Genomic DNA, 22,089 nt, shown 5'->3' on the forward strand with positions numbered 1-22,089 from the left:
CCTTTTTTAAATCAACCATACCCCATTACTTCAACTCTTTTCTATGGCATAGGTACCAGTCACTGTCCCATCGAGGCCAATGCTTTTTTGTGTTTTGGACTTTTTCTACTCAAGGATAGGACCTGATATCAATCCCCAATGACATTCATCTTATCACATTATGTCTACTGTGCCAGCATCCTAAACTACTTCTGCATCCTACCTGTTTCAACAATCCCTATCCTGCCAATTTTCTCATTATTTCTTTTTTTCTTTCCAGTTTCAAAATTATGCCTTCTGCTTGTCTGTAGAATTAGTAGAACATTAATGGTCATGATTTACAAAACTCTTTACAGATATTATTTCATTTGATCCAAGTCACTCATAGAAACATTGAACAGAATGAGTTCAAGAAAAGAAACTTCAGAAGATTTATCTGAACTGATACAGAATGAAGTGAGTAGAACCAAGAGATAATATATACAATACCAACATTGTTCTGAAGGCAAACAACTTGGAAACCCATGGGACCTCTCATCACTGCACTGACCAACCAGGACTGCAGAAGACCCATGATGAAATAAGTTACTCACTTTCTACAAAAAGCTATAGACTTCCTATGAAATCAGCTGCCTCTCTTCAGAAATGGGATGGACTGAGGGTGTATGTTGCAACACATATTTTTTGAGCTCTGAAATTAGTTTTCCTTGATTGTCCATGCGGCATCATACATGTATTTTAATCTTGAAACAATTATTAATATGTAAATATTGCAACTTATGTGCTCATGTACCGGATTCATAGGCTTATTAGTCTTGATCATTGCATTTAATAGGTACTGTATTAATTCTGACTACTCTCCAAATCTACAGTCCAAAAATAAGAAGAATTCCCGGGTAAGCTGCCATAGGGTCCTAGTTCACACCTTGTCTGACCAGATTCCATACCAGGTCACATGTTTGAATAAACCCCTCCTATTTGATCTTGTGGTAGTCAGTTGAACCAATGTTAAGTCTTGTGCCTTGTAAAATGATCATTAGCTACCTCCATTCCCCATTCCTTGATCCTCCAATAAAAGATTGAGGACATATATAGTTCACTCTCTCTTTCTCTCTACCACCATCAGAGGAGCACACAGGCTGGATCCCAAGCTCTTGAAGCCTTGTCTCTGAGTCTCTCTTCCTTTGTTCTATTTCCTCTTTCTCTATATCCCCTTCACCCATTTTCTCTCAGTTTCTAACTCTCCTTCTCAGGTGTCCACCTAGGAATATATTAATTTGTGGCTACAGGCAGACACAACTCATCTCTGTCCCAAAGATTTTAGTTTTCATTACTGGTAGAAGGCAGAAGGGTGACAGAAAATAGATTTTAGTTAATTGGAAAAAAATAAATTAAGAAAAAGCTCTTTTCAACCACGGGAGTCAAATACATAGCCTGCAACATTCTCAGGTGCTGCATGAACCAGGGGAAAAGGTAATTGGAAAATAGTTAACAAAAGAAAATGACAAACAGATAATTATATGATCATTTAAAATGTGTGCTTTCATCATCCTCATGTACAGATTGAGGCCAATAAAAAATCATTCCACCTCTAAAGTATATCCTGTTGGTGTCTGACTTCCCCAAGGTCACTTCCCCACTTCACAATTCTATCTCTCCCCCCTGCTCTCCATTCAGAACATTCCTAGAGGCAGGGACAGGAAGTTGGGATACCCCTAAGGTTTGTAACAATAAAACTACATGAAATAAAAGGAAACTAAGGCCAGAGATGATCTCTCTATGGTCCTGCTGTACATTAATGTGATTATGGGAATGGAGGGTCTGTCATCTGTACATAGGAAAGTCAGTCCAGTGAATTAATTGGGCAGCAGGAATTCTACAGTGGATCCAGCTACTGAATGCTAAAGCCAATAGATCAGAACCAGGCTTCACAAGAGACTTGCTTCCATGTGACATTTAATGCCACAAAGAGGAAAATATATGTCCAATGGTGAATCTCTTTGTGTGAAAGGAGACAAAGTTTATATCTTCCTTTCCATCTCCAGAATTTCCCTACCAAGGGGAATCAAGGCCAGCCCCATTGCATGACCATAGCTTATACTCCAACCAAGACTAGAAATATTCCGTGGTTCCACAGCACCAAGGGAAAGGGATTGAAGGAAAGAGTATTGGGCAGTCATTGAACCTGCGGTCCTAGAATTTGGGAGATGAAGAAGGTTGTATATCACGAGGACAGAAGAGAATAATACAATATCAATAACAAGGATGATGAAGACAACTCACATGCTTTTTATACCTACCATATAAAAAGGACCTTTACTCATAGAATGCTATTATATACAGAGAAAATGTAATTCATTTTTCCAGATAAAGAAACTGAGGCCTCAAAAGGAGGAGTCATTTACTACACAGAGAGTAGACAGAAAAGAAAGGATTCTATCCATGTTTTATGATTCTGAGCTCAGGGCTCTTTCTAACACAATGCACTGTGCCATGGGACCGGGGGGGGGGGAGAGAGTCACTTTTGTCTATTTCTGTCATGCCAGGGAAAGAGAGAGCCCCACACAAAGTTGGGGGCCCAATCCAGATACTCACCATAGATTATAATATTCTTGGTTGCAGTACGCGTCAAACCAGTGAATGAGTTAGATGCAGTACAGGTATAAGTGCCAGCATCACTCAGGGATGCAATAATAGAAAATGTGGCTGAGTTGCTGACTGGTTGTCCATTGTGTAACCAAGTGAATTGTGCTGCAGGGTTAGAATCAGCAACACAGTTCAAGGTAATATTTGCCCCAGTAGGGTACTCATCGGGGGAATGTACAATTGTGGCGATATCTGGGCCATCTGGAAGAAAGAGAAGGATTCCATATTGAGATTATGGCAGAAATAAGGGGGCATCTCCTAGTCTGTAACCCATCACCAAGGACCACTGTGTCTCCCTGATCCTCCTTTGAGCTGGGAAATTCACAACTCATCTTCTACTTTTCCAGTGTGGATCTGAACTTGGAAGATCTTAGGGCTTTCTCCAGTTCAGCACCCTGGATGGCCACCCTCCACCAGAACACATGACAAGGCCAATTTGGGCTCCCTAAAGATGAAAGGGGTTGGGAGCCTCAGAGCCTAGCTCTTTAGCTCTCTGAGGAGGGATGGAATTAGCCTGGCCTCTAGGAACACACCACCAAGCTATAAGCAGGCACCATATAGGAAGAACAAATTTACTCACAGGCAACATCCAGTGTGAATGGATCACTCCTATTGCGATAAAATGGGTTCTCGATTTCACACACACAGGGCCCTTTGTTAACTCTTCTTTTGAGACTTTGGAGAGTGAGTGTCCTCCTATCTGGTGACAGCTGTATCCTGCGACCAGCTGGGGCAACTCCGTTTATGAACCACTTGTAAGCGTGAATTTGACCTGTAGCATTGCAGGTCAATGAGAAGTCTTTGGTCTCCACTGCAGTATTGTTGGAGGTGAGAATGGTAGGTTTGGACAGTGGTGCTGTGCAGAGAATAGACAGAAAATGACTGTGTTGGTTCTTTTTCTTACCTTATAACCAAATAAGTGGTTTGGAAGTGGCCTGTTTAAGACCTTGGCAAGGCAGGAGGCCAGAGACCAAAAACCTGTGATTTCAATGGCAAGGACACCCCTTTCTCTGGTGCAGATCACAACTCCTCCAGGCCTTAGGAAAAGTTCAGCTTCAGTTCCTGTGGCTGACAAAGACATTCACATGGAGCCCAAGCCCCGGGTGCTCAGTCTTTCTGGGCTGAGGCAAGTAGGACTGGGGATGACAGACCCCAGACAGAAAAATCTGGGGAGATTTAATTGCATCTATCCAGGAATTCACTGAAGCACTATCACTATTAGAACAACTTGAAGAAGAACCTGAAAAGATTCAAGTTGTAACTTCTATGTGTGACATACCCACAGATATACCACAAGGGGTGTTTGCAAAATATCAAAATGATATGAGTTAGATTAAATCTATTACTCCTGTTAGGATTGAGGTCAGGGAAGGAATACCATCTAAGATACCACAATACAAATTGAGTAGAGAAGCGAGAGAAGAGATAACACCTATCATAAATAGTTTGCTTGAGCAAGGTATATTGAGACCTATGGTATCTGAATACATTTACCCAATATTAGCTATTAAAAAGAATAAGCCAAATGAAGATGGAACTCCTGCCTGGAGATTTGTGATGGATTTAAGGGCTGTGAATAATTTTATATGAAAAAAAAACACACTATAACACCATCTCCAGACAATATCACAACTCAAATACCTGCAGAGTCTAGGTGGTACACAGTGTTGGACCTGAGCAACACTTGCTTCACTATACTATTGCACCTTGATTCTCAAAATATTTTTGCTTTCCAATGGAGACAAACCCAGCTGTGCTATGCAAGATTAGTGCAAGGATGTTGCGAGTCTGCTTCAATATTTTGTCAACTGTTGCAGAGAGATCTAGCTACCATAACTTTCAAACATAGCAGATTGATAGACTATGTGGATGATTTGTTGCTAGCATCTCCTGACCCTAAAACATGTTTGGAAGATTCAAAGAAATAATTGATAGAACCTTATAAGAGGGGACATAAAGTTTCTAAAAAGAAGATTCAATGGGTCCTACCAACAGTTGAATATTTAGGATTAGTCCTGGAGGGGGACACCAGGAAAATATCTAATAAAAGGAGGGCAGACATACAGAAGCTAGGCACCCCTAGAACTAAGAAAGAACTTAAGAGCTTTTCTGGCGGTTGCTGGTTTCTCAAGGCAGTACATAGTAGGATATTCTCATATTTCCAAGTGCTTGATTGATATGACAAAGAAAGATATTAAAGAACCATTGCAATTAAATAAAGAACATTTACATGCTTTGTCACAGTTGAGAGGAGCTATTTTATCAGTTCCAATTTTGGGAATACTTGATTATATGAAAGAATTCCACTTGTATGTCCATGAAGCAAAAGGTGTTGCTTCTGGAATATTAGCACAGTATTTTGGGTTAAATCTGAGGGCTATTGCATTTTACAGTCCTATCCTTGACACGGTTGCACAAGGAATGGTTCATTGCCTCAGGAGCTTAGTAGCTACAGCTCTAATGGTCAAGAAGTCATATGATATAGTACTAGGATGTAAATTGCATGTGTATTCCGCACATCAAATTGAAAAACTGTTATGGTCGCAGAATATGCATTCATTCACCGATGCAAGAATATCCCAGTATGAAGTCATTTTGTTAGGCAATTATAACATCACAATTCATAGATATGCACCATCGAACCCAGAATCTCTGATCCCTGATTTGCCAATGGATGGAGAAGTATTGCATGATTGGGATCAGATAGTGGAACTCATGCATAGGCCAAATGAATGCCTTAAAGATACACCTCTTATGGATCCAGAAATAGAGTTATACATGGATGAATCCTCTTATGTTCATGATGGGAGAAAATTCACAGGGGCAGCAGTTGTTGACAATGACAAAACTCTTTGGCATGCATCACTGCCAAGCCATGTCGGCGCTTAGGGAGGATCATGGCCCTAGAATTAGCTAGAGGGAAAAGAGTTAATATTTTTCTGGATTCACAATATGCTTTCTCCACGGTGCATTGGTCATCATACATATGGTAAAACAGAGGGCATAAAACTTCAGCTGGGAAACCAATTGCATATCGCAATCTGATAGATCATATCATAAGTGCTGTAGACTTTCCTAAAGAGGTGGCCATAATCCATTTTAAGGCACACACTCATGGGAAGGACAGAATACCCCTAGGGAATGACTGAGCAGGCACAACATCAAAGTACGCTGCTAGGTTTGATCCTCACCATGTGCTGAATTTCTCTCTGATCAAAAGGCAGGATCTCACTGAAGCCTAGGATGGAGAAGAGATGCAGTCATGGAAAGAGCAGCTAGGTACTAAACTAATCAAGGGTGTCTGGATTGCTCAAGGGGGTAAACCTATTCTCCCTAAAAAGTTATATCAACATCTATGCACTGTAAGTCATGCAGAAGGACATTATGGAGTGCAAGGGATTCCGGATACCATAAAGAGATATTGGACAGCACCAGGAATTACAAAAAATACCATTAGAACTTGTCAGGCATGTGAAACATGCAAGAGATATAATCAAGGACATTTTAAGAGTGCTGCATTGGGAAGCAGACCACTCAGCTATATGCTTTTTCAGTGTATTCAAATTGATTATATCAACATGCCTAGAGACAAGGGATACAAATATGCATTGGTGATTATGGATAAATTGACTAGATGGGTTGAGGCATGTCCATCCAAGAAAAGTGACACTGCTACGGTAGTGAGATTTCTATTAAAGGAGATTATACCTAGACATGGCATTCCTGATACCATAGATTCGGACAAGGGGTCTCACTTTACTTCCCAGATTCTAAAAGTAATCTACAAGAATTTAGGGATTAAGTGCAATTACCATTCAGTATATTGACCCCAAGGTTCCAGGCAGGTCAAGCGTATGAACAAAGAACTGAAAACATAAATAGGCAAACTCTGTTCAGAAACACATTTAAAATGGACAGATGTTTTGCCTCTTGATTTGTTCAATATTAGAACCAGGCTTAGGACTGACCTGCATTATATCACCTTTTGAAATGCTACATGGTCAGCCACTTTGGCATGGTAGGACAGTAAGACCACCTTACTTGTCCATCTTAAGAGGGGAATGTGTTCTTCATGAATACTTAAAGCAGATACAACGTAGGATTGAAGAACTAAGGAAACTGGGTTTGCTTGGGCAAAGAATACCACTAGATTTTTCATTGCATGAGATAAAACCAGGTGATAAGGTATATGTCAAGAACCTTAATAGAGAATCTCCTACAGAATCAAGATGGATCAGACCAACTAAGGTCATAATGACAATCCCAACATCTATAAAGGTTGATCAAAGAGATCCATAGTTCCATACTTCACATGTGAAATTGCATCACACCCATAATGTTGATTAGCTCTGGGAATATAATCAATAAGCAATGACCGTCCCTACTGACAACACATGAAAGGACATGACTACTTGCCACCAGAATACAGACAAGAGAGTCCTACATATGTTAACATGATTAAGTGATAGCACCCCTGGAGCAAATGCAGCCAGTGTTGCAGCCAAAAGAATAGCATTAGAAGCCTTAGAAAAAGCCTCGATATATTTCTATACAAAGTCTCTGCCAAGAACTAAGTACAGTAAACATTCAATAAATCTTCTAGTGAAAAGTGAAAGAACAAGAATTAGCAAACTTGAAATCACTATTTTTAACAAAATCCTGAGAACCTATGCATAATGGTCACACCCATCTGTGAAAAAACATATGTAGACCTTACTTGCTTTTCACGAAGATATACATATGCAAAGCTTACCTCCATGCACGAAGAGAATACATGTAAATCTTACCTGCAGACATAAAGATTGATAAATTCTGACAAACATTCATGAAGATTTCAACTTACTTCCATGCAAATATACTTTTCACTCTTATTTGCACACACATAAAAATGTCACATGCATACCTGTTTGTGGTTTGTTCGTGTGTTCTGGGTTCCTGATTGATTATTCCAGTGGATCCTGATTTGAAGACCACATCTTCAATCAAGACTGGAAGATGGCAACTGGCATGCAGACCAGACAGAGGACCAGAGAGTAAGAAATATTTTATGCAAACATCGTTAAAGGACATGGTAGGACTTTGGAACTTTGGAATTTTGGAACTTTTGATCATGAGGGTATGTAAGAATGCATAATACATGTTACCTCACATATATGCACATATATGCACACATCCTACATAGAATACACTTTAGTAAGATATCTCATAGAATGGGTAAGTACAAAACATGCATAGTGGCATAACAAAAGACACATTGATACAAATTTCTGTGGAAAATTCAAAGATTTCTTTTCTGTATGAGTTTGCACAGAAATATAGTATGATGTACATATGTCAATGTGTATGGATCCTATGTACACATGTAAATTACTATTGACTAATGAGCTAACTTTATTTGAGTAATTTATTAATATTCTAACTACTAACATTAGTGACAGCCTAGTGAATTTGTTTAAGTCTTAGGAAAGTAGACATAGAAGTTCTGAAGTATAGAATTTACATTGCATTATGATTGTAGGTTAGCATTTGTTAATGATAGTAAACTTTTCTTGGTGACTGTATAGACATTAGGAATTAGGACATTTGCATATTCTTAATGTTAGTGAAATTGTTGGATTGATTTGACAAATGTTACAGGATTTGTTATGTGAAACTATATTCATGTAAATCCCTTACCTAAACCATTTTCCTATACGATTCTTAGCTTAACATCTATGTAGATAGAATAGTTAAGTTAGGATTTTTTTATCTGGGGGTGGCTAAGGGAATGCTTAAGATAGCACAGGGTGAAGAATAGATAGATAGAATTAATAAGTGTAAGTATCATTGAAAAATGCAAGTTGATTTTTTTGGAGAATAAAAGGGGGGATTGTGGAAGAGGCATGAAGAAAGAGAGGATTTGCAGGACAAGCCAAACATGCAGATCAAACTGGGGACATGATCTGCAAAATCAAGGTGAAGATTCCAAAAGGAATGTTCCCAGGAGGAGGCAGTTGGGAGCCTGGACAGAGGAGAGAAACTGGGACTTTGGGGTTCTCTCTGGGAGTGACTGACCAAGAGAGAAATCTCTTCTCTGGATTCCTGATCAAGAGAGCCTGGCTTTTCCTGACAGGCAGAGAGAAAGACCTTTGTGGTTTTTTGAAAGAGTCTGGACTTGAATTACTCAAGCAGAGATTATCTGACTGGAGAAGGAAGATTTAACAGTTATCTTCCATCTCTCTGGCTGTAGCCAGAGTGTCACAATTGTGACTAGACTGACATTTCCTAAACCCTTCTTAATTCTCCTTGTAGGTTAGGGACAAACTTCATCCCTCTCACCTCAATCCACATTCTGTTTGTTACCAATAAACCCTTTACCTGAGAAAAGAAGAGTAAAGAATATTTCTCTGAAATCGCATAGTTCCCCTGGGTTACTTAGAAGGTGGCTGACTAAGACCAGGGGAGTGGAAAGGGTAGCGGGAGGGCTTCAGGTGGAAGACTGTGAGGTGAAGGGTGGAGAGTAGAAAATAGTTTGATTTATTAGCCTTTAGTGATCTTTAGGCAGCTCCAGAGTAATCCCCTCTAGCAGTATCTATCTCTCTAGCCTTATCTCTCATCTATCTCCATTATAACTAGGCAACCTCAGGTGTCCCCTTGTAGCAGCTCTCTAGTCACAAGCCAGAATATCCAGTTACCACAACCAGAAATATTTACACAGATTATCTCTTATATTACAAAATGGACTGGTGGGGAGGGAAGCAGTATAAGGGATGGAGAGGGTTGGGAGGTAGTTTTAAAAGACTTCAAAAAATGAGGAGGGAAATAAGAAGGGATGGGGTAGAAAGGGTAGTGAAATAAGGGTGGAAACTAGGAGGGCTGATTAAAAGTAGATTATAGAAGGAAATAGTGAACGAAGAAAATGCAGAACTACAAGTAGAAAGCAAAATGTTGGGAAATACATATCTGGTAATCATAACTCTGAATGTGAATGGAATGAACAAATCCATAAAACACAAGCAAATAGTAGAGTGGATTAGAATCCAAAACCCTACCATATGCTGTCTACAAGAAACACACATGAGGAAGATAGATACGCATAGGGTGAAAGTAAGAGGATGGAGCCAAATCTATTGGGCATCAACTGATAAAAAGAAGGCAGGAGTCGCAATCATGATATCTGACAAAGCCAAAGCAAAAATAAATCTAGTTAAAAGAGATAGGGAAGGTAATTACATCCAGATGAAAGGCAGTATAGACAACGAGGAAATATCAGTACTCAACATATATGCACCAAATGGCATAGTATCCAAATTTCTAAAGCAGAAACTAGTGGAGCTCAAGGATGAAATAGATAGGAAAACTATACTAGTGGGAGACCTGAACCTTCCTCTATCTGAACTAGATAAATCAAAACAAAAAATAAATGAGAAAGAGGTAAGAAAAGTGAATGAAATCCTAGAAAAATTAGAGTTAGTAGACATGTGGAGAAAAATAAATGGGGGCAAAAAGGAATACACATTCTTTTCAGCAGCACATGATACATTCACAAAAATTGACTATGTATTAGGGCACAAAAACATTGCAAACAAGTACAAAAGAGCAGAAATAATAAATGCAACCTTCTCAGATCACAATGCAATGAAAATAATAATTAGTAAGGGTACATGGAGAGGTAAATCAAAAATTAATTGGAAATTAAACAATACGAGTCTCCAAAACTGGTTAGTCAAAGAACAAATCATAGAAACAATTAATTTCATTGAAGAAAATGACAATGATGAGACATCCTTTCAAAACCTATGGGATGCAGCCAAAGCAGTACTCAGGGGGAAATTTATATCCTTGAGTTCATATATTAACAAATTAGGGAGGGCAGAGGTCAATGAATTGGGCATGCAAATTAAAAAAAACTAGAAAGTGAACAAATTAAAAATCCTCAGATGAAGACTAAATTAGAGATCCTAAAAATCAAAGGAGAAATTAGTAAAATTGAAAGTCAAAGAACTGTTGATTTAATAAATAAGACTAGAAGCTGATACTTTGAAAAAACAAAATACACAAAGTACTAGACCATCTAATTTAAAAAAGGAAAGAAGAAAACCAAATTGACAGCATCCAAGATGAAAAGGGAGACCTCACCTCTAATGAAGAGGAAATTAAGGCAATCATTAAAAGAATCATTATGCCCAATTATATGGCAGCAAATGTGGCAATCTAGGTGAAATGGATGAATACTTAGAAAAATATAAATTACCTAGACTAACAGAGGAAGAAATTGGTTACCTAGACAACCCCACATCAGAAAAATATTGAACAAGCCATCAAATAATTTCCTAAGTAAAATCCCCAGGTCCAGAAGGATTCACAAATGAATTCTATCAAACATTCAAAAAACAACGTATCCCAATATTATACAAACTATTTGGCAGAATAAGCAAAGAAGGAGTTCTACCAAATTCATTTTACGACACAAATATGGTACTGATCCCAAAACCAGGCAGGTCAAAAACAGAGAAAGAAACATATAGATGAATCTCGCTAATGAATATAGATGCAAAACTCTTAAATAGGATCCTAGCAAAAATACTCCATCCAGTCATCACAAGGGTTATTCACTATGACCAGGTAGGATTCATACCAGGAATGCAAGAATGGTTCAATATTAGGAAAATATGAATCTTAAAACTGCTCAGACTCTACCTTGGAACATTTGGTTAAGGCTATTCCCCATTTAAAAATGGAGGTACTAGATCAGGAATGTACTGGGAATTTTAACATTACTCCACCCATACTTAGGCATACTTTAGGGGAAGATAAAGTTGTAAAACTCCTTACTGGAACAATGAAAAAGTCCCTAATTCATACTTACAGTGAGTCCAAAACCTTAAGCTAGGTCTATTTTTAGATCTAATACAAAAAGGTACTAAGTTCCTATAAAGGTTAAATTAATCAGTAAAAGGTCAAGCAACTTACAAAAGGAAAGCATAACAAAAGAGGTGTGAAGTTTTAGTCTACTCAGAGAAGGTGATAACAAAAGAATATGTGAATTAAGAATGGTAAGTCCTGTGGAAAGCATCTACTGTGATTAGTAGATGTGAAAATTTAGGGGAGCTGACATAAGAGAAATTTTTCTTTAAAAGGAGATGGTTCTCTCAACTAAGGAGTTAGTTGGATCTCAGACTCGTTGGAGTAGCTCGGTCTCTGAACTTAGTTGGAATCTTGCTTGGAACAAAATCTTGTGGTGAGTGGATAAAAGACTGACTTAGTTTTCTCTCTAAAAGAGAAAGGCCGAGGCCATTTGGCCTAGGCCCTAGGCCTTTTCCTACTATTTCCTCTTACTCTGTTTCTCCTTTCCCTTAATTCCTTCATTCATTTTAATTAAAATCTCTATAAAACCCAATTGACTTGAGTATTTTATATTTGGGGTTTTTCCCATGGCAACAACTTATTTTTGATATAAAATCAAGACACTAAAATTATTTCTACAGTTTTGGCAATTCACAGTCTTGAACCCACATTTTCATGGTAACAAAAACCATCCACATAACTGACCACGTTAACAAGCAAACCAATAAAAATCACATGGTTATCTCAAAAGATGCAGAAAAAGCCTTTGATAAAATACAGCACCCATTTCTATTGAAAACACTAGAAAGTATAGGATAGAAGGGCCTTTCCTAAAAATAAAAAACAGTATAGATCTAAAATCATCAGCAACATCATCTGCAATGGAGATAAACTAGAAGCATTCCCAATAAGATCAGGAGTGAAACATGGATGCCCATTATCACTTCTATTATTTAACATTATACTAGAAACACTAACAGTAGCAATTAGAGAAGAAAAAGAAATTGAAGGTATTAAAATTGGCAATGAGGAGACCAAGCTATCACTCTTTGCAGATGATATGATGGTCTACCTTAAGTATCCTAGAGAATCAACCAAAAACCTAGTTGAAATAATCAACAACTTTACCAAAGTTGCAGGATACAAAATAAACCCACATAAGTCATCAACATTTCTCTATATATCTCCAACACATCTCAGCAGCAAGAATTAGAAAGAGAAATACCATTTAAAATCACCTTAGACAATATAAAATACTTAGGAATCTATCTGCTGAGATAAACACAGGAACTTTATGAACACAACTAAAACACACTCTCCACACAATTAAAAATAGATCTAAACAATTGGAAAATCATTGGTTGCTCATGGGTAGGATAAGCTAACATAATCAAAATGACAATTCTGCCCAAATTAATTTACTTATTTAGTTCCATACCCAAAAAAATTTTTTACTGAGTTAGAAAAAAAAAACATAAAATTCATTTGGAAGAACAAAAGATCAAAGATATCCAGGGAAATCATGAAAAAAAAATGCAAAGAAAGGAGCATTTGCAGTCGTAGATCTAAAACTATATTATAAAGCAGGGGTCATCAAAACAAGTTGGTACTGGCTAAGAGACAGAAAGTAGGATCAATGGAATAGACTAGGGGTAAATGACCTCAGCAAGACAGTCTATGATAAGTCCAAAAGTCCCAGTTTTGGGGACCAAAACCCACTATTTGATAAAAAACTGCTGGCAAAATTGGAAGACTGTATGGGAGAGATTAGGTTTAGATCAACATCTCACACTCTACACCAAGGTAAACTCAGAATGGGTGAATGACCTGAATATAAAGAAGGAAACTATAAGTAAATTAGGTGCACACAGAATAGTATATTTGTCAGATTTTTGGGAAAGGAAAGACTTTAAAACCAAGTAAGAGCTAGAAAAAATCACAAAATGTAAAATCAATAATTTTGATTACATCAAGTTAAAAAGTTTTTGTACAAACAAAACTTATGCATCCAAAATTATAATGGAAGCAACAAATTGGGAAAAAATCTTCATTACAAAAACCTCTGACAAAGGACTAATTACTCAAATTTATAAAGAGCTAAATCAATTGTACAAAAAATCAAGCCATTCTCCAATTGATAAATGGGCAAGGAACATGAGTAAGCATCTTCCATATGAAGAAATCAAAACTATTATTAAGCACATGAAAAAGTTTTCTATATCACTTACAATCAGAGAAATGCAAATCAAAACAACTCTGAGTTATCAACTCACACCTAGCAGATTGGCTCATATGACAGCAAAGCAAAGTAATGAATGCTGGTGGGGGTGTGGCAAAGTTGGGGCATTAATGCATTGCTGATGGAGTTGTGAATTGATCCAACCATTCTAGAGGGCAATTTGGAACTATGCCCAAAGGGCATTAAAGAACAGTCAGCAGTGATTCTGAACAACTTGGAGGAATCTACGAGAAAAAAACACTATCCACATTCAGAGGAAACACTATGGGAGTAAAAACACCCAAGAAAAACAACTGCTTGAATACATGGGATGAAGGGATATGGTTGGGGATGTAGACTCTAAATTAACATCCTTGTGCAAACAACAACATGGAAATAGGTTCTGATCAAGGACACAAGTAAGACCCAATGAAATTGCACATCAGCTGTGGGAAGGGTAGGTAGAGGGGAGGGAGGGAAATAAAGAGATTATTGTAACCAAAAAAAATTAAATTAATAAAAAAAGAAACGATAAACAAGGGGCAGCTGGGTAGCTCAGTGCATTGAGAACTAGGACTAGAGATGGGAGGTCCTGGGTTCAAATCTGGAAGAACTATACACAGTAACAGCAATATTGTACAAGGATCATCTGTGAAAACTTGGCTACTCTCAGTAATGTAATAATCTGGGACAATCCTGAAAGATTTATGACAGGGAATGTTATCCACTTCCAGAGAAAAAAACTATTGGAGTCTCCTTTCATATTAGTATATTTGTGGTTTTATTTTGGAATTTGGTTACGTATAAATGTGCTCTTACTACAATGTCCCAAATGGAGTGTTTTGTACAACAATAAAAATACAAAAGAAAAATTAAGGAAAAAAGAATTAGTAGAACATTAATGGTTATGATTTACCAAGCTCTTTACAGATATTATTCCATTTGATCCCAAGTCATTCAAAGAAACACTGAACAGAATGAGTTCAAAAACAGAAACTTCAGATTTCTCTGAATTAATGCAGAATGAAGTGAGTAGAACCAAGAGGGTGATTTATACAATAACTACAGTGTTCCGAAGTCAAAGAACTTTGAAAAACTTGGGACCTCTGATCAATGCAGTGGCTAACAAGGATTGCAGAAAACCCATGATAATGGGTTACTCACTTCCTACAAAAACCTACAGACTTCCTATGAAATCAGCTGCCTCACTTCAGAAATGGGATGCAGTCAGGGTGTATGTTGCAACAGATATTTTTTGAGCATCAGAATTTGTTTTCCTTGATTGTCAATGTGGCATCATAGGTGTATTTTAATCTTGAAACAATTATTAATATATCAATAGTGCAACCTATATTCTTATATACCAGATTCATGGGCAAGTAGTTCTTGATCATTGTATTTAATAGGTACTGGATTAATTCTGACCACTCTCCAAATCTACAGTCCAAAAGTCAGAAGAATTCCTGGGTAGGCTGCCACAGGGTCCTGGTTCCCCCCTTGTCAGACCAGATTCCATACCAGGTCACATATTTGAATAAACTCCTCCTCCTTGATCTAATGGTTGTCAGTTAAGCCAATATTAACTCTTATGCCATGTTACATGATCATTAGCTACCTCCCATTCCCCATTCCTTGATCCTCCAATAAAAGATTGAGGAAATATGTAGTTTACTCTTTCTCTCTCTCTACTAGAATCAGAGGAGCACACATTAAGGCTTTTTAAGCACTGTCTCTGAGTCTTTCTTCTTTTATTATATTCCCTCTTTCTCTATATCCCCTTCACCCATTTTCCCTCAGTTCCTAACTCTCTTTCTCAGGTGTCCACCTAGGAATAGATTAATTCATGGCTACAGGCAGGCACAACTCATACCTGTCCCAAAGATTTTAGTTTTCATTAGTGGTAGAAGGTAGAAGGGGGACAGAAAATAGATTTTAGTTAATTGGAAAAAAAAATAAATTAAGAAAAAGATCTTTTCAACCACAGGTGTCAAATACATAGCCTGCAACATTCCCAGGTCCTGCATGAACCAGGGGAAAAGGTAATTGGAAAATAGTTAACAAAAGAAAATGACAAACAGATAATTATATGATATTTTAAAATGTGAGCTTTAGGCATCCTCATGTACAGATTGAGGCGAATAAAAAATCATCCCTCCTCTAAAGTATATGCTGTTGGTGTCTGACTTCCCCAAGGTCACTTCCCCACTTCACAATTCTATCTCTCCCCGCTGCTCTCCATTCAGAACATCCCCATAGTCTAGGAGAGGAAGTTGGGATACCCCTAAGGTTTGTAACAATAAAATTGCATGAAATAAAAGGAAACTAAGGCCAGAGATGATCTCTCTATGAACCTGCTGCCCATTAGTGTGATTATGAGACTGAAGGTTTTGTCATCGATACATAGGAAAGTCAGACCAGTGAATTAATTGGGCATCATGAATTCTACTGTGGACCCAGTTACTGGAGGCTAAAGCCAATCATCCCTTTACATGGATAAGAATCAGGTTTCATAGCAGCCATACTTTCATGTGACTTTTTATGCCACAAAGAGGAAAAATATAGGTGCAATGGTGAATCTCTGTGTGTGAAAGGAGACAAAGTTTACATCCTCCTTTCCATCTCCAGAATATCCCTGCCAAACAGGATCAAGGCCAGCCCTGTTGCATGACCATAGCTTATACTCCAACCAAGAATTAAAAACATTCTGTGGGTCCATAGCAGCAAGGGAAAGGGATGGAAGGAAAGATTATGGAGCAGTCATTGAACCTGCAGTCCTAGAAGTTGGGAGAAAAAGAAGGTTGTATGCTACTAGGACAGAAGAGAATAATACAATATCAATAACAAGGATGATGATGACAATTCACATGTTTTTGTGCCTAACATGTAAAAAGTACTTTCCCCACATAAAATCCTATTATATACAGAGCAAATATTATGCACTTTTCCAGATGAAGAAGCTGAGGATGTGAAAGGAGGAGACACACTTACCACACAGATAATAGACAGAGGAGGAATGATTAAATCCAAGTTTCATGATTCTGAGTAGAAGGTTCCTTCTACCACAATGCAATGTGCCATGGGACCACGGAGGCAGAATGTCACTTATGTCTATTTCTCTCCATGTCTATTTCTGCCAGGGAAAGAGAGAGCCCAACACAAAGTTGGGGGCCCAATCAAGCTACTCACCATAGATCATAAGAGTCTTGTTTGCAGTGCGCGTCAAGCCAGTAAATGAGTTAGTTGCAATACAGGTATAGTTTCCGATATCATTCAGGGATGTAATAATAGAAAATGAGGCTGAGTTGCTGAGAGGTTGTCCATTCTGTAACCAAGTGAATTGTGCTGGTGGGTTAGAATCAGCAACACAGCTCAAGGTAACATTTATCCCCGTTGCGAACTGATCGCTTATATGGTCAATTGTGGCAAAATCTGGGCCATCTGGGGGAAAAAGAAGGATTCCATATTTAGATTATGGCAGAAAAGAAGGGCATCTCCTAGTCTGTAACCCATCACCAGGGACCACTGTGATGCTCCTTTGAGCTGGGAAATTCACAGCTCCTCCTCTACTTTTACAGTTTGGATCTGAACTTGGAAGATCTTAGGGCTTTCTCCAGTTCAGCACCCTGGATGGCCACCCTCCACCAGAACACATGACAAGGCCAATCTGGGCTCCCTAAAGATGAAGGGTTTTGGGAAAATCAGAGCCTAGCTCTTTAGTTCTCAGAGAAGGGACTGAATTAGCCTGGCCTCTGGGAACACACCACCAGGCTATAAGCATGCAACATATAGGAAGAAGCAATATACTTACAGGCAACATCCAGTGTGAATGGATCACTCCTATTGCTATAAAATGGATTCCGGATTTCACACTCATATGGCCCTTTGTTATCTCTTCTTGTGAGCCTGCTGAGAGTGAGTGTCCTCTTATCTGGCGACAGCTGTATCCTGCTACCAGCTGTGGCAACTCTGTTTATTAACCACTGGTAAGTGTGAATTTGACCTGTAGCCTGGCATGTCAATGAGAAGTCCTTGGTCTCCACTGCAGTAATGTTGGAGGTGACAATGGTAGGTTTGGACAGTTGCGCTGCGCAGAGAATAGACAGAAAATGACTGTGTTGGTTCTTTTTCTTACCTTATAACCAAATAAGTGGTTTGGAAGTGGCCTGTCTAAGACCTTGGCAGGCTGGAGGCCAGACACCAAGAACCTGTGATTTCAATAGCAAAGCTCCCCCCTTTCTCTGGTGCAGATCTCATCTCCTCCAGGCCTTAGGAAAAGTTCAGCTTCAGTTCCTGTGACTGACAAAGACATTCACATGGGGTCCAAGCCCCGGGTGCTCAGTCTTTCTGGGCTGAGGCAAGCAGGACTGGGGATGACAGACCCCTTCATCCAGCACCTGGGCTTGGATTTGAGGCCTTTATAGCTTGGCAGAACCACCAAGAGTTTATGATTCCTTGGCCTGGGCTTTCGGAAGCCAGTGTTCCTTACCTTGACAGCTTGATAAGGATATTGGGAGAGGTTGGTGTGGATAGACTAGGGACAGGCCACAGGGAGACTGTGCTCAGAAAGGGAAACATTACTTTAATTCTGAAGAGAAAAGAAAAGGAAAGGCAGAGAGTGGAAATAGATCAGTTAGTATCAGGGAACAAAAGGAAGGGCCTCAGGCTGGGAGTCAGGTCAGACCTGGTTCAAGTCTGGAGATTTCAAACCCACAATAACATCTCTGGTGCCTAGGACATGATTTGTCCACAGGAAGTAGTGCCTACCCTTTACAGAAGATTCTGGAATTCCCTGCTTTGGCCTCTCCCTTTTCCTTAGGTGTTTCCTACCCTATAAGATAAGAATGAGAATGTTGAAGGTGATCTTCAAGCTCAGATATGGTTTTATGCTGGGAATCTAAACTAATGGGGAATAATTTTCCCAGAGTCTTCATGGCCCAAGGAGAGCCCTTTCCTTATCTCTAGTTGGAAGTAAGGCCTTGCCACTGAGAGAGATATGTATGCCAGAGCAATCTCTGGGGCACATGCATGAGGATCGTCAGGCCTCTGTCCTGGGTCATCCATGGCCAGCTGTCTTAAAAATAATTTCCAAATTGATAGTCATAAGTTAGAAATATTTCAGCTTCCTTGACCTTTCTCCTTGTTATTTTGTTAGAGCTTGCACTCCATCCCTGGGTCTCCATTGGGAAGTTTAATGTGAGGAAGAGTGAGCCTCCCATTTGTATCCAGTAAAGCCAAGTGACACTGGCCAGGACACTGACAAATCTGAGGTCAGCTAGCTACCTTTTGTAGTGGGGGGAGAATATGAAGGAACAGTGAGCATTCTCCTGGGCATGAAGGCCATGGTAGGACTTTTTGGAAGGTGTTTTGGCAGCATCAATGGATACAGTGCCTGACATGACATAGTGACTAGTGGTAGCCTAAGTGGGAGAAAGACCTATGTTCAAATTCTGTCTCAAAATGTTACTGGCTGTGTGTCTTACTAGCAAGTCCCTATCTGTGTCTCAGTCTCCTGATCTGTTAAATGGGTAAAATAATCTCTCAGTCCTAGTGTTATTGGACCAAATGAGAACATATATAGAAGTTCTGTATAAATCCTGAAAATAGCCCAAACAACGGTTCAGAGGAAGGAAAGTACAGAGTGTGAGTCTGAGTACCAAATGTAGACTCATGCTGTCTGAGCACACAATGCATGGCCAGAAGTATCTGAAAGGCCTGATGCCCTTTTGTGAATGGCTAAGGTTTAATGACAGACCAAGAACACTCAAGGATAGTCTGTAGGCAATAGAGAGTCATGAGCAGAGAAGAGACTAGAGCACACACATATTTAATTGAAGGACCAATTGAGGGCACTAGAGATGCTTAGCCCAAAGAAGAGAAGACTTGAGTGGGAGAGGAGACGTGTCTCCATGGATGGTGGAGTTATAATGGGTTCTGTGCCCCTGCCAGGGGATGTTCAGTGGCTTACATTGATCAGGCGGGGACTATTTTCCTTTCTCTTTACAGCAACATTCAGGTACCCTTTTATCTCTTGTCTATCACAGAACAACCCTTTTTTTAACCCTTACCTTCTGCATTAGAATCAATACTATGTATTGTTTCCAGAGCAAAAGGGCCAGGCAATGGGGGTTAAGTAACTAGCTCAAGGTCACAGAGCCAAAGAGGATCCAGTTTTAATGGACTTGACTCCCTGATCATTTCTCTTCCAAAAATGATTTGGGATGCCTTGGGGAACTAACTGAGCAGGATTCCTGGCCTGACTCTGCAACAGTGCTGAGACCCATAAACAGGTCCACATCCAACACAATCCCTTCATGGGTGAGGATGGACTCCAACATTTGCCCCTCTATCATCAGATGCAAATCAGGCTGGCTCAATCATCCCTGGCCTCAGATATTCCTCTCTTGCTATTGGTCTCCTTCTGTCCACTAGGTGGAACTACCAGGTGTGACAAGGAAATCACTTTTAAAAGACTGATATATATTAATTTAAGGTCGCCAAGGAATTCAGCTATGTAATTCCTTAATGAAAACTTGTCAGTTGTCAACCTTTTATGGAGTTTTAATTACAAACAGGAGGAAGAAAGGAATTAGAGATAGAGAGATAGAGGGAGAGAGAAAGGGGAGAGAAGGGAATAGGGCTTGAATACCCCTTCTGTTTAGGCTGGGCCAACAGGCCCAAGCCCTTAGATAGCTGGGGCAATGAAAGGAGATCAGTCCCTATTACTCACGTGACCAAATATGGAGAAACAGTCTCCGGGGGCCCCCACCTTCAGCTTCCTTCAGTGCAAGCTTCTCAGAGCACACTGCAACCACTCCGACAAACTCCTCAATCACCCCCAGTCTTCAGATCCTCCTATCCTTCAGGAAAACCCTCCAAGTTCCCTCCCCTCAGTCCCCACATCTCCCAATCACCTGTCCATCAATTTCCCTGTGCCAATGGAGGCTCTAGCTTAACCCAGGACCACCCAGAGGTCTCTGGCCTTTGCACATGTCTGTTGAAGGTCATATTTTCAAATAATTAAATCTTTGATCCTTTGCTACAGCCCTTTCTAAATCCTGTTAACCTGAGGAGGATAGAGATTGGAATAATTAATTTTGATCTAGGCTGCAGCCCTTACTCAATCCTGTTAGGACTGAATAGGGTGGAGATTGATTCCAAGTATCTCCATTGTATCAATTCTAAAATCAATCATGACTCAAAGAAATTCCTGTTCTATGCTTTAAGCATAGGTCAAAGTCCTTTCCATTGTTCAGCAAAAGGTTTCTGTCCTAAAGTAATCTTAAGAAGGGAAGAGGAGGAAACTCCCATGCCAATGGGGTTCACATTCCAATAGCCAAGACCCACTATCAATAGGGAATTTTTCAAGTATGAAATTTCCCAATGGTGAAATTTCCAACATTTATAAGTCTAAGAAATTTTGAGGTTTACACAGGACAGGAAGAACTCTGGCTCAAAAAAAGTTTCAGAGTAGCAGTTGACACCTAATGTGATCTAGGGCATCTTAACCTCTCTAGGGCTGTCTGTGGATACAACTGACTTCAGTTCCCTGGAAAGATCAGGAAATGTCCAATTAAACAGAAAATCCTGAAAATCCAAAGAGAATTTAATAAAATCAAAAGAAAAAATGCAGAATTAAATAAATCTAGGATCTGTTTTTTTCTTTTTTTAATAAAAATACAACTAAATAGATGACCCATTGGTTAATTTCATTAAAGAAAGAGGAAAACATAATTACCAAAAGCAAAAATGAAAAGGATGAATGAGTTAGCAATGAAGTTGAAATTAAGGAAATTCTGAGCAATTATTTTGAGCAATTATGTACCAGCCATAACTCAGAAACAAAGAGTCATTGAAGGGTTACATCTAAAAAGCAAATCGGGAAAGGCTTTACAAAGTTATAATTGTGGATTGTCTTATGGCTCAATTAATATGGAAAGGCATAGAATATGTGGTTTCAGGTTTAGGATGGTATCCTCATGAAATCTGGGTACCCATTGCTAAAGATATACTACAGAAATATTTAGTCTTTACTATTAGCATACCCCATTACTATTACCACCTACACTCCACAAGGTTAATTTTCTTTTTTGTCCCAACATCCTGTTGTTTTTCCTAGTGTTCTAAGAGATCTTCCAGTATCAGGACCTAATGTTTATGTTGATGCGAATGCTAGTTATAAGGCAGGAGTATACAAGGAAGGTAGCTACCTGTCATTTTTACCACTCCTTTTTCTTCTACCCAACAAAATGAATTAACAGCTGTTTTGCTAGAATTTTGGTTATTTCAGGAGCCTTTCAACCTCATAATGGACTTTAAATATGTTTTTCAGTCTTTGCAAGGTGTAGAACAAGCTGTCATCAGATCTACTCAAAGCAATGTACAAATGTTATTCTGTAAATTACAAACTGTCATATGACAAA

General features: G+C 39.0%; 1 protein-coding gene across 1 annotated transcript in view; it reads right to left on the bottom strand.

Annotated features, from left to right (window-relative positions):
* Positions 1 to 16,996, bottom strand: part of LOC130459020 (carcinoembryonic antigen-related cell adhesion molecule 5-like) — a 63,919-nt gene extending 46,923 nt beyond the window's left edge. The window contains exons 1-2 of the mRNA XM_056826235.1: positions 16,856 to 16,996; positions 3,210 to 3,481 (exon numbers count right to left, since the gene is read on the bottom strand). Of these exons, the coding sequence (XP_056682213.1) occupies positions 3,210 to 3,481; positions 16,856 to 16,865 (282 nt within the window). The 5' untranslated portion in view covers positions 16,866 to 16,996. The remainder of the gene's footprint in view (positions 1 to 3,209; positions 3,482 to 16,855) is intronic.
* Positions 16,997 to 22,089: the final 5,093 nt, after the last annotated feature.

This window comes from Monodelphis domestica, chromosome 4 (genome assembly GCF_027887165.1).
Source record: "Monodelphis domestica isolate mMonDom1 chromosome 4, mMonDom1.pri, whole genome shotgun sequence".
Classification (NCBI taxonomy): domain Eukaryota; kingdom Metazoa; phylum Chordata; class Mammalia; order Didelphimorphia; family Didelphidae; genus Monodelphis; species Monodelphis domestica.